The sequence below is a fragment of the Mixophyes fleayi genome, chromosome 1 (genome assembly GCF_038048845.1).
Source record: "Mixophyes fleayi isolate aMixFle1 chromosome 1, aMixFle1.hap1, whole genome shotgun sequence".
NCBI classification, from domain to species: Eukaryota; Metazoa; Chordata; class Amphibia; order Anura; family Limnodynastidae; genus Mixophyes; species Mixophyes fleayi.
In genome coordinates this window covers 222,653,396-222,669,343 of record NC_134402.1, presented here as the reverse complement: position 1 = coordinate 222,669,343, position 15,948 = coordinate 222,653,396, and the positions used below count along the sequence as shown (strand labels likewise).

At 41.0% G+C, this 15,948-nt stretch overlaps 1 protein-coding gene across 4 annotated transcripts; it reads left to right on the top strand.

Moving 5' to 3' along the window:
• Nucleotides 1–2,645: 2,645 nt before the first annotated feature.
• Nucleotides 2,646–14,966, top strand: FAM174C (family with sequence similarity 174 member C). Of its 4 annotated transcripts, none has more exons than XM_075205720.1 (5): nucleotides 2,646–2,745; nucleotides 8,993–9,097; nucleotides 13,736–13,971; nucleotides 14,598–14,717; nucleotides 14,859–14,966. In XM_075205720.1, exons 2-5 carry the CDS (start codon nucleotides 9,092–9,094, stop codon nucleotides 14,860–14,862), a joined length of 366 nt encoding a protein of 121 aa, XP_075061821.1. In that variant the 5' UTR covers nucleotides 2,646–2,745; nucleotides 8,993–9,091; the 3' UTR covers nucleotides 14,863–14,966. The 4 variants fall into 4 exon arrangements, with proteins under 4 accessions (XP_075061821.1, XP_075061828.1, XP_075061843.1 ...); XM_075205727.1 differs by having other exon boundaries at nucleotides 2,648–2,745; nucleotides 8,996–9,097; XM_075205735.1 differs by having other exon boundaries at nucleotides 2,692–2,777.
• The last annotated feature ends 982 nt before the right edge of the window (nucleotides 14,967–15,948 follow it).

Genomic DNA, 15,948 nt, shown 5'->3' with positions numbered 1-15,948 from the left:
ACTGTGCTGCAGTTAGGTGGGCGCACCCCCAGATGTAGGCACAAGGTAGGCCCATAGTTAGTTGGCAGGTCACAAGGCCCTTCGGTAGGCCCCAGCCTAGGCCCGGCTAGGTAGATATTGGCCCCCACCAGGGCACTAGGCCCTTAGTTAGCATTTAGGGCACAAGGCCCTTAGGTAGTCCCCAGCTTTAGGCCTAGGTAGGTAGGAGCTTGGCTCCCCCGCAGAGCACAAGGCCCTTAGTTAGCCTTTAGGACACAAGGCCCTTAGGTAGTCCCTGGCTTTAGGCCTAGGTAGGTGGGAGCTTGGCTCCCCCGCAGGGCACTCGGCCCTTAGACTGTAGGGCACCAGGCCCAAGCCAGTTAGAACCACAGGTTGGAACGAGCTTAGCCCTCTTTTCCTCTGTAACACCGCGCAGGCGTCAGAACAGGGCAGGAACATATCTATTGGTGTACATTGTGATTCGGTCTATTGTACTGTGTGTGTTTACCTTGTAGTATACTGTGAGACGGTTGTCTGGCGGGAGGCCCGGGGGATATGGGAGTTGTATTGTATTCTCTCCGCAGGGGTCGGAAAGCGGTGTGTCAGAAGAAACTACTAGGTGGCATTTGGCCTGTTGGCCGCCCGTGCGTACGGTCTGAAAGGGGCGAATTGAACGGGCAAAGTACCACCCCAGGGAGGCGGCTTGCGTAGAGCCTCCCTACCCAGTAAGTTCTGTCTATCCCCTTTTCCTCCCCTCGTAGACTCGAGTTAGGGCAGGGCCTTGGGTCGGTAGTGTGGCATGACTCCTTCGCGCTCTGGGGGAGGCCAGGGCTTCCCGCGGTTCCCTGGGAGTAGTGTAACACAGCCGCTTTGAGTTCCGGGGGCGATCGGGGTATTCCACACTTCCATTGGGGGCAGTGCAACCCTGGGGCTGAGGGGCATCTGCCTCCCTGGCCAGTCCCATAGTGGGCTAGGTCACTGGGCCACCTGCATTTTTTTCTATTAAAGTAGGCTGCTGAGTTGACTCTTGCCCCCCGGGCTAAAATTTGCCAGCCCTCCCCTGTCTATACCAAACAGGGCCCCAACATTTGAGCATTCAATCAACCACTGAATGAGCTTAAGAAATCAGCAAGAGCACCAGGGAGTCAAAACTGCAAGAACAGGTAGAAGAATGCAGTACATTGTTGAATGCCCATGCGCACAAAGTGTGGGGACGAACTAAATGGAATGACAGCTTCAGTCTGCTAAAAGGAATGCCAATAGACTTCTATGATAGAAAATTGTAATTTTATGTATATTTTAAAAAATCTTATACTTATTAAATATATCTTTCACACACTTATTGCTAAGGTACTTGGTCATGTTTTACATGTGAAATGACGGACAATTACTATGGAATGACAGCTGTTTTATATGCCATGTCAATTCAGAAATATCAGTAAAAACTTGCATTTCTCCCCAAAAAACACCCCTATTTCTCCCACATCCCCTAATCCCACACACTAATTCCTTTGTATATGCGCTCCCCCACACCTGTACCCTACCACACAAGTCTCATAACGTGGAATGACGGACGATTAATGTGGAATGATAGCTGTTTTATACATCATGTCAATGCAGAAATAACGGTAAAAACTTGCATTTCTCCCAAAAATACCCCTATTTCTCCCATATCCCCTAATCCCACACACTAATCCCTTTGTATATGCGCTCCCCCACACCTGTACCCCACCACACAAGTCTCATAATGTGGCATGACGCCCGATTACTGTGGAATGACAGCTGTTTTATACGTCATGTTAATGCAGAAATATCGGTAAAAACTTGCATTTCTTCCACATCCCCTAATCCCACACAATAATTCCTTTGCATATGCGCTCCCCCACACCTGTACCCCACCACACAAGTCTCAAAGCGTGAATTGACGGATGATTAATGTGGAATGACAGCTGTTTTATACGCAATGTCAATGCAGAAATATCAGTAAAAACTTGCATTTCTACCAAAAAAACACCCCTATTTCTACCATATCCCCTAATCCCACACACTAATCCCTTTGCATATGCGCTCCCTCACACCTGTACCCCACCACACAAGTCTCATAGCGTGGATTGACGGATGATTAATGTGGAATGACAGCTGTTTTATACGCCATGTCAATGCAGAAATATCAGTTAAAACTTGCATTTTAGTACGTCCCCAAAGTGTGTGGTGGAGGGGGGGTGGCAGAACACCGTCTTGCCCAGGGCATTACAAAGTCTGATTACTGCTCTGCGGTCCACATGACCATCTCTCTTAATTAGTAGATGCTTGGTCTTTATTTTTTGTGTTATGTAATGTGTAAAGAATCCTTACTTCTGTGCATTGTATACTACTGTAAATGTCTTACAGAGCGCTGCATACCTTTATTAGCGCCTTATGGATGAAATATAATAACAAAAACGACCATAAAAATAGTACATTAGGCTGGACACCTCGGTGCTTAGAAAGGACTATTTTGACACATTATTGCAGACGTGGGATCCATGTGGATCGGGCAACTTTACAGCACATCCCACACTACACTATTTGGTCTGAGCTTCCTCTTAGGTTTAATAAGTTCCTAACTCCTGTGCGGTCACATGACCCGCGGATGTAAGTCCTAGGTCCGGAGTCACATGATCCTGAGTGAACGATGCAGATGACGTGGCAGTGACATCATAGAAGGAGGGGGTCGGTACGGGAAGTGGTTCTTACCATCGGCACAGCCACAGTCATCGCTATAAGGTATAGTAGTAGTGACAGCTTCTGGATAGCTGGTGAGTTGTATGTGCTTATCACAGCGGATTAGTAACTCAGTACACAGTCTGGACAGTTACCTTACATCGGTGTGTACTACGTTCCTGTGACTGTCCTCCCTGTACATCTAAAAGTATCAGGAGGAGATGGGGTCCATGGATGTGTGTGTAAATCGTAATGTCAGTGTTTCAGATACATGTTTGTAAATGAATATATATTGCAAGAGTGTGATTGTGTATTGCAAATATATAGAAATTCATTTTATTGCCCACTAGAAATTAAAACTCTCCTCTAGTCCGAATAATATGTTATTTTTCAACTATAGAGAATACGGAACAATATCGGAACGTACTTGGTTACGGCGCCACCTGCCGGCGGAGGGCGCTAAGTGTGGGCTTACTTGCAGGGGGTGGGATGTGGAAAGATCTCTTGTAAGGTCTAGCAGAGGGAGGACTCGGCCATCATAAGCCAGCAACTAACTGTCAGCAGTGGGAACTTTAAAATGTAGGCTCCAGGATGTGTTCCTAATCATGTACTTTTTTCCTCTATTATTTTAAATTCTATTTTTAGAATATTTCATTTAATTTAGAATTTTCCATTTGAGTCAACCGTTCGTAGTGCTTGCAGGTGGGTCTGGCCCCAAGTATATTCTTAAAGAAAGAATACCAGTACCATATACAATGATGGTGCAATTTATTTATAATTTATGACTCTCAAAGGTTTTTTTTTTTTTCTATTTTGTTTTTATTTTTGGATTTAAGTGTGCAAAACAGGCTCTATCCCTATCCTGTTTGTAAGGGGTTGCTGTTATACTTTCTCTAGTAGAGTGACTATAGCTCTTGCCTGTCCTACCATCTTTGGGGGCTCAGCTGTAGTATGGCTAGAGCTATTTTCTTGCGATCCACCTGATTAGCAGATGCCCTGGCATTTTCCAAGTTTAAGTGAAGCTGTTTTTGCTCCTTTAAGCAGCGTGGTGTTGATGGACAGCACTTTGCTTCTATGATAAGTCTGCCATTTTCAGTTTTATTTGCAATTGTCTTTTAATGTCATGTGTTTAAATGCTTAATAAAAAAGTACAATTCAAGACACTAATCTTCCCCATTGCCTGCCCAGAAGATCAGGCATTTTGTTAGGATTATAGATAATCTATTTCTATTAAACTCTATAGACAATGCTATTATCCTAAAAGATCAAGATATTAAATTGCTGTAGTCATGGCCAAAAGTTTTAATAATGACACAAATATTATTTTTCACAAAGTCTGCTGCCTCAGTTTTTCTGATTTTACGCAATTTGCATATACTCCAGAATGTCATGAAGAGTGATCAGATGAATTGCACTTAATTTCAAAGTCCCTCTTTGCCATGACAATGAACTTTATCCCCAAAACAACAACATTTCCACTGCATTTCAGCCCTGCCACAAAAGGACCAGCTGACATTAGGTCAGTGATTTTCTCGTTAATACAGGTGAGAGTGTTGATGAGGACAAGGCTGGAGATCAGTCTGTCATGCTATTTGAGTTAGAATAACAGACTCGAAGCTTTAAAAGGAGTTTGGTGCTTGAAATCGTTCTTCCTCTGTTAACCATGATTATTTGCAAGGAAACACGTGCAGTCATCATTGCTTTGCACAAAAAGGGCTTCACAGGCAAAGATATTGCTGCTAGTAAGATTGTACCTAATTCAACCATTTATCATCAAGAACTTTAAGGAGAGAGGTTCAATAGTTGTTAAGAAGGCTTCAGGGCACTCAAGAATGTCCAACAAGTGCCAGGACCGTCTCCTAAAGTAGATTTAGCTGCAGGATCGGGGCACCACCAGTGCAGAGCTTCCTGAGGAATGGCAGCAGGCAGGTGTTAGTGCATCTGCACACACAGTGAGGTAAAGACTTTTGAGGGATGGCCTGGTGTCAAGAAGGCCAGCAAAGAAGCCACTTCTCTCGAGGAAAAACATCAGGGACAGACTGATATTCTGCAAAAGGTACAGGGATTGGGCTGCTGAGGACTGGAGTAAAGTAATTTTCTCTAATGAATCCCCTTTTAGATTGTTTAAGGCATCTGCAAAAACACTTGCACGGAGAAGGAAAGGTGAGCGCTATCATCATCATCATTTATTTATATAGCGCCAACAGTAAAGCATCCTGAGACCATTCATGTCTGGGGTTGCCTCTCAGCCAAGGGCTCACTCACAATTTTGCCTAAGAACACAGTCATGAATAAAGAATGGTACCAAAACATCCTCCAAGAGCAACTTCTCTCAGCCATCTAAGAACAGTTTGGTGAACAATGCCTTTTCCAGCATGATTGAGCACCTTGTCGATCATGCTGGAGTGATAACTAAGTGACTCTGGGATCAAAACATCGAAAGTTTTGGTTCATGGCCAGGAAACCCCACAGACCTTAATTCCATTGAGAACTTGTGGTCAATCCTCAAGAGGTGGGTGGACAAACAAAAACCCACAAATTCTGACAAACTCCAAGCATTGATTAGGCAAGAATGGGCGGCCATCAGTCAGTATGTGGCCCAGAAGTTGATTGACAGCATGCCAGGGTGAACTGCAGAGGTCTTCAAAAAGAAGGGTCAACACTGCAAATATTGACTTTTTGCATAAACTTAATGTAATCGTCAATAAAAGCCTTTGACACTTATGAAATGCTTGTAATTTTACTTCAGTATACCATAGCAACATCTGACAAAAATGTCTAAAAACACTGAAGCAGCAAACTTTGTGAAAACCAATACTTGTGTCATTCTCAACTTTTGGCCATGACTAGCATTTAAAAACTGCTTGTAATTCACTGGGAATATGTGGTTGCTGTCCTCTCCAAATTTGGATTTGGAGGTTTTTTCCTTCAAGCCATAACTACCTTGTACACTATCCCCTCAGCCAGGGTTCTCAGCAATGGATTCCTCTCCTCGGCCTTCCAGATCACTAACGGTACCAGAAAAGGTTGCCCCCTTTCCCCTCTGATCTTTGCTTTGGCTATAGAACCCTTGGCTGCTAAGATCAGATCATCCGAAGAAGTGGAGGGCACGGTTATCGGTAAATACCATTATAAGATTTGTCTCTTTGCTGATGACGTACTTCTATTTATTACAAATCCTGAGACTTCTATTCCTGCAGTATCTAGAATCCTGAAAGAGTACTCAGAAATATCTTATTATAAACTAAACACTGTTAAAACAGAGGTTTTAGGGGTGGTCCTCACACAAGAAGCTTTGAATTCTTTGAAATCGCTTTATAATTTCCAGTGGTGTCCCCTTTACATGACCTACTGAGGCATACGCATACCTATGGATCCTAAGCTAGTCATTGAGTGTAATTACCAGCCACTATTGGGACAGTTTGATAAGCTTGCAAAGTCATGGACAAACTATGAGATATCTTGGATTGGTAGAGTGGCAGCGGTAAAGATGATGTTGCTCCCGAAGATACTGTATCTGTTCTGCTCTATTCCCTTTATAACTCCTATGTCCCTTCTTAAGAAATTTTATACTATTGCATTCAAGTTTATTTGGAACAACAAAAAGTCTAGGCTCTCTAGAGAGAGAATGTTCAGATCTAAAATAAAAGGTGGCTTAGCTGCTCCCAAACTAGAAGCATATAAACAGGCGGCTATTTTGGATCAGCTTAGAGATTGGCAGGCCCCCGCCCCACTGAAAAAACCATGGGTGGACATTGAACAGCATAGTCTCTCTCCATTCCCATTAGCAGATCTATTATGGCTGGACAAACCTAGTAGACCTAATCCAGTCTTCACATTAAGGAGCATAAGAGATTCTCTCACCACCTGGGATAAGATGATGTCCCTTTTCCCAGACTACCAGCTCCCTTCCTCTAGCCTCTCTACTGTAGCACTGTCACAACTAATACCAGACCTCAGTCTTGACTCTTGGCACAGGCAAGGAGCTAGACGTGTGCAGGACCTCCTGGAGGGAGGGCCTCTTCTCCCTTTCTCTCAATTACAAGCTAAGTATGATATTCCTGTCCGCATTTTTTTACAAATATCTTCAAGTAAGGCACTAGTTATAAGCACGCCCCTCACATTTGGGGATGATGGGACCCCACCCCCCTGGTATCAAGGTGATTCTCTCCCCTACATCCCACGCAGGTGGAATTTCCCTATGGTACCGGACACTCTTAACTCCCATTGACAATCGGGTTTTACCGATTTAAGCTGTCTGGGAAGCCGACCTAAATATCACTATTTCAGAAGAGGTATGGGGGAGAGTCTTCCTTAACATATATAAGATGTCAAAGTGTATTAACCATTCGGAAATGTTGACTAAAATTGTTCACAGGTTATATCTTACTCCAGATAAGCTGCATAAAATCTGGCCATCAGAATCTAAATATTGTTGGAGGAATTGTGGTGAAATTGATACGCTTATGCACATCTTTTGGTCTTGCTCGAAACTTCAACCATTGTGGACCGAAATCTTTCATTTAATCTCTCAGGTCTCCAAAAATAATATCTCTCCTTCCCCAGATATGACATTACTTCATCTGTATCCTAAACATCTCCAGCGACACAATCATTATGTCACTGGACATATTCTCATTGCAGCAAGAGCTGCAATAGCCCAGAACTGGAAATCACCTCTAATTCCAGCACTCCCTAAAATTATTAACAAGATCCAACATAGCTACAAAATGGAAACCATAGGTTTTAATCTGTCAACAGGGGCTTCCTCCCCGCTTGTTAAGTGGTTTATATGGTATGAGTACTTTACGAATCACAGCTCAATCTTTGATCCGTGAGTACTGTGGCATGGTTTTTGAGTTAAGTTGGGTACTTGGGCAAGACCCACTGGTACACTTTCTATAACCGGATAGTCTCTTGTCTTGTCCTCCCCCCCCCCTCCCCCCATTTATCCGTCTGTTCTCTTTGCCGTCTTCGGCTTATGTATACTGGGTCATAAGATGTGGTGTTGTCTGTATATTTTTTCTCATTTTTTTTTTTTTTTTTTATTTACTTGTTTGATTGTTTATCTAAGCAGTGTGGATTGTTCAATATAACTGATCTGCTGTATGTACTCTGCAACCACTTCTTTGTTTGTAATATGCTTTTCTAAAAAATTCAATAAACACCTTTTGAGTTAAAAAAACAAAAAAAAAACTGCTTGTGTGCTACAGGTAATATAAACAGTTAGTTACAATGCAACCAGTCATTGTTATGAAATGAGACCATATGTTTGCAAATAAAACTTAAAGTACTTCAAAGGTTATAGTTTTAATAACTATTGGAAATCACTGCAAGCGTTGGAAATGGGGTAATATTGTGTTGTAATATTGGATGGTATTTGAAGGAAAGGTTTGCAAGTAAAGTTACGTGAGCTTGTCAGCACTGACTATATTTTGGACAACACTGGGTTTCTCTTACAAGGGCAAAATGTCTAAGACACAGCTCAAAATCCATTTTGGTATGATCATATGCCTACGTTTTCACCAAAACATGTAAGATGTATGTCAAATATGTTGGTGTTTGCACTGGCTGATGGTTGGGGCTAGGATGATCATTGTATAGTACCTAGCAGATGCAGTAGTGCGCCTAGTTTTGCGGAGCAGTGCAAAACCAAATTTCATTTAGTGTCCTGAGGTTATTGAAATTCAAAAATGGGGTGCAGTGGTTAAATTTAAAGGACCACTTTGCAAAAGGACTTGAAGTTTGCATTGGCTCTGAGCTGGTGGACATAGTCTTGTCTTATACTTCTAATGAGATGCATTTTGTGCCATGTGTAATAAAGACAGTCCCTCTATACTCTCGCTCATGATTAATTTAAGGCATAGATTAAGCTAAATTTAAAAATGTGCGCAGAGCGGACCTTCTAGGTCAGGCCTTGCCAACCTGTGGCTCTCCAGGTGTTGTGAAACTACAAGTTCCAGAATACTTTGCCAGCTATCAGCTGGCTACCTACTGGCAAAACATACTGGGGTGTGTTTCAAAAAACCTGGAGAGCCACAGGTTGGCCAGGCCTGTTGTAGGTGCATGGGTGCAAAATGAAAGCTTTTTACAACGTTCACAGGACAAAATGGATCCAAAGTAGTGTCAATGAAATATTATTGTAACAGACAACTTTGAACGTATTTTAAGAGCATTTGTTGCCGTCATAATTACCCATGTGACAACCTTTTTGCTTTAAAAAAAAAAAAGAGTGAAAAATGTTAATATAGTTTAGTTCCTTTCTTTCAAGAGGTTATATACTTTTTGTTCTATTGGCTTTTATTTCTAGCAGTCAGTGGATGTGCAAGAACTCTTATTGAACCTGCTGGGACATCACTGTAGCTGACCCTGGAGCACCACTGCAGGACAAAACTCACTAAAGTAAACCATGGAGGTTTGTATATCTGTTTTTATTTATTTGGTGCATATTAAACTGTTCATGTGAGGGATTTGTGAGGGTAGTTGTATTTTGAATAGATTTGTTTGTGTGACTCATCAGCATGGGTCATCATTAGCATAACTGCAGAGCTGAGTATTTAATAACCGGAGAAGCCAGTCACATAAAAACATGTTCTTACAATACAGCTGAGTGATGTATAATAAATAATAATGTTTTACCGTGACATTGAGCAATCATTATAGGCGGGGTTATGTTTAAGGCCTGGATGGGCTGACTGTAAAGGTTGGACGCTCTTGCCTACCAATATCTTCTAATCCTACATTTTCAATACCCACATGATATTTTTTTTTTTTTTTTTTTTTTTGTAAAAGCATGGCATACTACAGAATGATATATCATTTACAAAATGTGAATTTAGTTTAAATAAAATTCACATCAGATATGTGGATTAAAACATCCAATGCTTAATGTAATTCACAACTGTGACCATTCCATGTTATGGATTGTACCCTTTCCAAGTACTTTAAATTTCTTTTCTTTTTTAACTGATTAGTGCTGTTAAAGTATGTAATACACAAGAAAAGGAAAAACAAAACAACTATCTGGGGAATTGTTTATAAACTAACATTTTAAAATTAAATTATATAGACATTTGAAAATGTTACCATTGTAAACAGGGAGCATGGAAGCTGCCATTTGGTTCCTAGTACTCTTAAGGGGTAGATGACAATATACATAAAAAAAATACAATCTGCCTATTAACAATGTTTAGTATCTAACAGTGCCAGGAAATGCAGAATGTTTTACCCTATCGTCAACATTTATTTATATAGTGCCAGCAAATTCCGTTGCGTTTTACAATTGGGAACAAACAGTAATAAAACAATACTGGGTAATGCATACAGACAGAGAGGTAAGAGGGCCCTGCTCACAAGCTTACAATCTATGGGACAATGGTTTGATGCACAAGGGTAAGTGCTACATCATATTGAATATTTGTCCAGCTAGAATGCAAAGGTTGCAAAGTGGGCTGTATGATCAGTCGCACAGCAATGTTAATCAGTGGGTTGTTGTCTTGTGTGCGCTGTGTAGAGGGTGGTAATAGGGAAACCTTCGAGATTAAGAGGGTGATAGAGGAATATCATAACCTTGTCTGAAGAGGTGGGTTTTCAGAGAACGCTTGAAGGTTTGAAGACCAGAGTAAAATCTTGTGGTGCGAGGGAGGGAGTTCCACAAAGTGGGTGCAGCCCGAAAAAGTCCTGTACCCTATCTATATTGTCACTTAGATTCTATAACTGCCATTTGTGGACAATGGGCATCAAATATAAATAAGATAATTAAAACCATTTTCTAGTCTCTTGGTTCGCAAAGTACCTTTCCTTATAAACTCCATGACAGTCATGACGAGTGGGTTAACTGCTTAGTCAGCTGAGGAAAAATAGGCATTCTGGAAAGGTATGTAGTGTGACTCCTTCCCGTGCTGTCTTTTTTTTTTTTTTTTTTTTTGTCTCTCAACTAAGTAAGCAGTGTGTAAGTATAGTGTAGTAGTGTGTTGTTTTGTGTTTTTCTTTCTCTATTGGGGGTTTGCCTATTTTCCGGAGGTTGCTGAGAGTTCCTATGACATACCTCTGCCAGTGCAAAGAGGGGTGGTGGTGTGGAATATTCTGCTGTTGTGTAGCCTGAACCGTTTCTGAATATCTGTATGGACAAGATGGTGTTAGGTTAGGTGCACACTACAGAAGTTTTCTTCCAATGTGTTATCTATAACGATTTTACCAACGACTCATTTAAAAAACAAAAAAAAAAAATCCGGATCAACATGCCGGTTCATGTGTACACACTATACACGTTTTACAAGATTTATCTTCAGAACTGTGCTCATCTGTCATAACCATTGGTTGAAAAGATCATGACTCTGTGAAGTCTGGAGATCCTGATTGGGAGTACATACACACTGCAGAATTGGAACGTCATTGCTTCATTGCTGAACGAGATTTTCAGTTCAGCTTGAAAATCAAATGAAATCGCTCATCATTGCACACTAACTAATGCATTATCAGGTAGAACAGTCGTTTATCTGGTGAGTGGCTTGATAATGGGCTGAAAACCCTGTAGTGTGTACCCATCCTTACAGACTGATCCTACTTTCCTACCCAAGGTAGTTTCTTCTAGTCATATGAATCGGGAGATCATACTTCCATCTCTCTGCCCACAACCACTAATGACGTGAAAAGATATATACACAGGATCTTGTCAGGACAATTTGGTTTACCTGTTCAGAGCTAAGGAATTTAATAAAGTAGACCAATTATTTGTCCGTCCAGTAGGATCTCAACAAGCATGTGCTCCATCCCAACTTACAAACTTAATGGATCATGGAGGTTATTGCATAGAAAAAAGTAATGGACATGAGGTGATGGGAATTCTAAGAGCTCATTCAACAAGTGCAGTGGCAACCTCCTGGGCATGCAGGGCTCAAGCCTCAGCGGGCAATGTCTGCAGAGCAGATGGTCATCCGTTCACACCTTTACCAGACGTTATCTTCTAGACGTGGCATATTTTGCGGATGTTTAGTTTGGAAGTTATTCAGTAAAAATATTTTTACTTGGCACTGTCAGTGTTGATTCTGCTTGACCACACCCTCTTTTTCATGTACTGCTTGGGTGCATCCCATTCGTTATTGCTGCCATGGAGTTGATAAGGAAATTAGAACGTTATTACTGTTAATTTAATTTCCATGAGATACTTCATGGCAGCCCAGTGTTCCCACATGGGTTGTCCTGAGAAATTTACCAAACTGTTTCTAAAAATCTAACCAAAGACATCAGGGAAGGATGAGTCATACTATATATGTTCCAGAGGTGTTTCTTTATAATGTCTCTACTCAGCTTACTAGGGATTTAACCTGATATGACTGCCATGAAGTATTTTAACAAAATAAAGTTAATGGTAATAATTCTCTCATATTTTGCCGACCATATCCTGCAAGATATCATTTGCTGTTGACACAGGTACTCTGCAATAGTTTGGGAGAGATTACTTGTTAGTAAGGCTCACTAACTATCTTGCTTTGTTGAGTTAACTCTTGTAAATTAAAGGCCACAAAACTGCCTTTTTCTTTAAAACTGTAATCCCCAATCGGTGAATAATGCAGAAGATAACTGGAAGAATACTTTTTGCCTTGTAGCCGTGTTTGCATAAATGTTAGCTACTCTGTTAGGAAGAGAGAGAACTGTTTCTGTGCAACCTTTAATCTACACATTATAATGAAGTATTCTCTAACCCTTGTTTATTAAAACATACAGGTAACTTTTCATTGGGTGCTTGCTCAAGGGAACTCTGACCATTGTTTATTGGCTACTGCTTGTGACCATTTGTTGCTTTCTTCTTCAGTGCTCTGTACCCAGCTGACTTTACTACCTGCTACCACATGTTTAGGCTATAAGGAAGAGAAATTATAGCAAGGATAGGCCGACAATTGCTCTTATCAAGTGAATTCAGTTTTCAATTGTGAAATAATCCTGTTTTTTTTTAAGGGGGTCATGGCAAGTGAATCAGTGGGGCGATGAATGCCTAGGGGTTCAGCAAGTTGATTGGTAACTAAATTTGACTGGACTAAACAGTTATTTAGTATAAATGTTTAGCTGACTCTCCCAAAGTGGAATCAGGGGCGGATCTAGAATTTTTTTCTACCCCGGGCGATATAGGGGGGGGGGATTCAAGCCCCGCCCCCTTTCTAACTTCTAAGGCTGCCGGCGGCTGCACAGTATGTGCAGGTCCGTTAGGCAGTGATAATGTGCTGTCACGCTGCTCTGATTGTGTTTAAAACACAATCAGAGCAGCCGGGCAGCACATTATCACTGCCTAACGGATCTGCACAGTGTGCAGCCGCCGGCAGCAAGCCCCTGCTAGGGGGGGCGATCGCCCCGATCGCCCCCCCCCCCCCTGGATCCGCCACTGAGTGGAATGTCATTGGTGAAAACCTTGTACTTCTCCGATAGCTTACTCCAATATACTGCTATTTACCACTCCTACTAAAATGCACTGGACTTTGCAAAACCAATATACTTTCAGTCTATCATTTCTGCTCATTCTTTAACTTTAAAGTACATTGGAATCTCTCATCTCAACCCTCCAACAACCTTATGACCACTATCACTTCCCAAAATCTTGCTTTGTACTTTAAGAACAAGATTGTCAGGCTCCGATAAGAAATAGTATTCTCTTCCTCTATCAAAAATGTGCTCAATATTCTCTCCTCCTCTCGTTCTACCTGTCAAACCTTCTCCTTCATTGTACGTATTTATGGATACACCTCCTCACTGCATTCTCTGTCAGTTGCAGTGACAAAACTTAGTGCTAGGTCTTCTGCTGTTCTCGATCTATAACTTGTTTTCTCATGGGAAAACTAATAAGATCTTTTTTGGGTTTCGCTATCACCACTGGATCTTTCACCATCTGTATTGGCCTGTGTTATTAAACGTCTTTCTGCCATTTCATCTTGGATGTCCTCTCGCCAACTCAAACTCTTTCAAAAACAAAGCTAATAATCTATCCACCAACAGAAGCCACTTATCTGATATCTCTTCATGTTGACATTTCTATACAATGGTTTGTCTTTTATTGCTGCAGATGTGGTGCTATGCATACTTTCTGATGGTCATCCTGTCTCTGGCTAAGAGTACAAAAGGGGAGGACAATTCTACACACATTACAGTCACAGGAACGCCTCAGACGTCTACCTCTATTACTACACGTCATGGGCAGCTCTCCTTCTGGAACAACTTTGAAATGATGCAAAGAGCTTTCTATGTACTGATTGGCATCAGTTTGCTGGCCGTACTCTACTTCGTCATCAGGACTTGCAGGTAAGAAACAAGGGTGTTATCCTGATCTCCTAGATTTGTGTACCATATCTTCACCTGTATATCTTATGTTGTGCCTTTTCACTGAAAGTGGTGCCTTTCCTCCTCCATATATCTGATTGCCACCCTGTTGTGTAAGTGTCGGTAAATTCAGATCGCCAGCATGCATTATCATTTGCGCCAACATTTTAAATTCTCGGATGGGGGGGGGGGGGGGGGCTGTTGTTCATGACACCCAGCAAGAAGGTGGCTTGTGGTTATAGGCACTTATTCAATATTTTATCAGAAAGAAATACTTTCAAGTATGTTATGGATTGGTAGTACCTTTCTAACTTGCAAAGTCTATGTGCTGTTAAATACTTTTGTGTCAAAGAAGACTAAAGTATTATAGGAGTGATTCCTTTATTGGCTAACCAAAAAAAATGATTATATTTGCTAGCTTGCAAAGTATGTATGTGGGAGCTAGTATTAAAAATCTGTGTATTAGCTGGGTTATGGTGTCTTAAGATTCCAAACTAGAGTTTTACCTTTAAAAAGACATGAAGTAGCGATGTTATGTGGTGAACACTGTGAGCAGGGCTCCAGTTTTCTCATTGTCTAGCTTAACTGTTTTTTTTATTGTTCTTTAGTTTAAAGAAGAAGCCACAGAGGAAGAAATATGGGCTTCTCTCAGACTATGATGAAAATATGGAAATGGCATCTCTAGACAGTGATGAAGAGAAAATTTTTGAAGCCAGAAGTATAAGAAGGTGACAACTAGTGGAAAGTTCATGATCATAGTTTACTACCTTTCTCTACAGTGTTTTTTTTGTATTCCTTTTACATTGGTGGTTGTGCTTATTTCCTCTACTCTAATACTTTTTTTTTTTTTTCTTTTCTCCCATTGCCAGGTGATGGATAATTCTTGGTTGACTAACCGCAATCAAGCCCCATTTTCTGTCTTGTGATGGCAGACTGCTTCCTGCAGGTTCTGTGTTTTGAGGGGGATATGAGTGTTGGCCACCAACTTTATATTTATCAACATTGTTGCTCCTGGAAAAGACTAACCTTCTGTGACTTGGGGCTTAGCCTGTATATACTACTGAATGGAATTTTACATGAACATGCTTTTAAAAAACAAAACAAAAAAAAAACCCCACAGAAAAACTTGGTTATTTGCCATTTGCACAAAATGTACATTCCATTTTCACAGTGTGGACTATGTGTCTAACTCTTCCCAAATTGAACTGCTATTAATGGTTTATTAAAAAGTACTTTGCTTTTACATATCCTACAACATGAGGTATATGCCAAGTTATATTGATAAAACCAAGTAATAACTTAATTTTGCTGCCAAGGAGTTCTGCAAGCTCTCCCTCACAATGTGCTAATAATTTTATATATGGTGCAGTATGTTTTGTAACAAATGTTTATTTTTCCGCTGTGCCTTTTTATATATGAATTAAACATTCCTTTTTAATCTGAACACCAGTTTGACCTTTAGTTAGGTGCAATGGTATTTTTGCCTATGCTGGCTAAACCTGATATGTAAGTATTGACACTTTTAGAGCATGCTGGTACTTTGCGTATTTGTTCTTTCTCGTGTCTGCATGCGTTCCTCAAGTGTGTGGTGATAGGGAAGTAATACGCATATACACATACACCCTTGTTACTTCTCTTGCACCACACAAGCACATACAAGGAGAACAAACATGGGAACTCCACATAGCTAATGCACTGGTTGGAATACAATCAGACACTGAGGCAACAATGGTAACCACTGTACTATATTTATCCCTCCACACCGATATATTCATATATCAGAAAATGTATAACCCACTCCCATAAGACCGAAAAAGTTGAAAGATTGTAGCTCTTAGGTCACAGTTGACAGGAAAAATCCAGAACATTTTGTTTGCAGCCTACGTGCGAATCTAAAGAGCATTCATTGTTTTCCTATTGGGAAGCACTTAGATCCTTCTGTGCAGTAGTGAAATGCAA

Bases quoted from the DNA above. Each gene is read 5' to 3' on its own strand.
- FAM174C (XM_075205720.1), top strand. The intron at 13,972-14,597 runs GTAAGAAACAAG...ATTGTTCTTTAG, and splicing joins TTCGTCATCAGGACTTGCAG to TTTAAAGAAGAAGCCACAGA.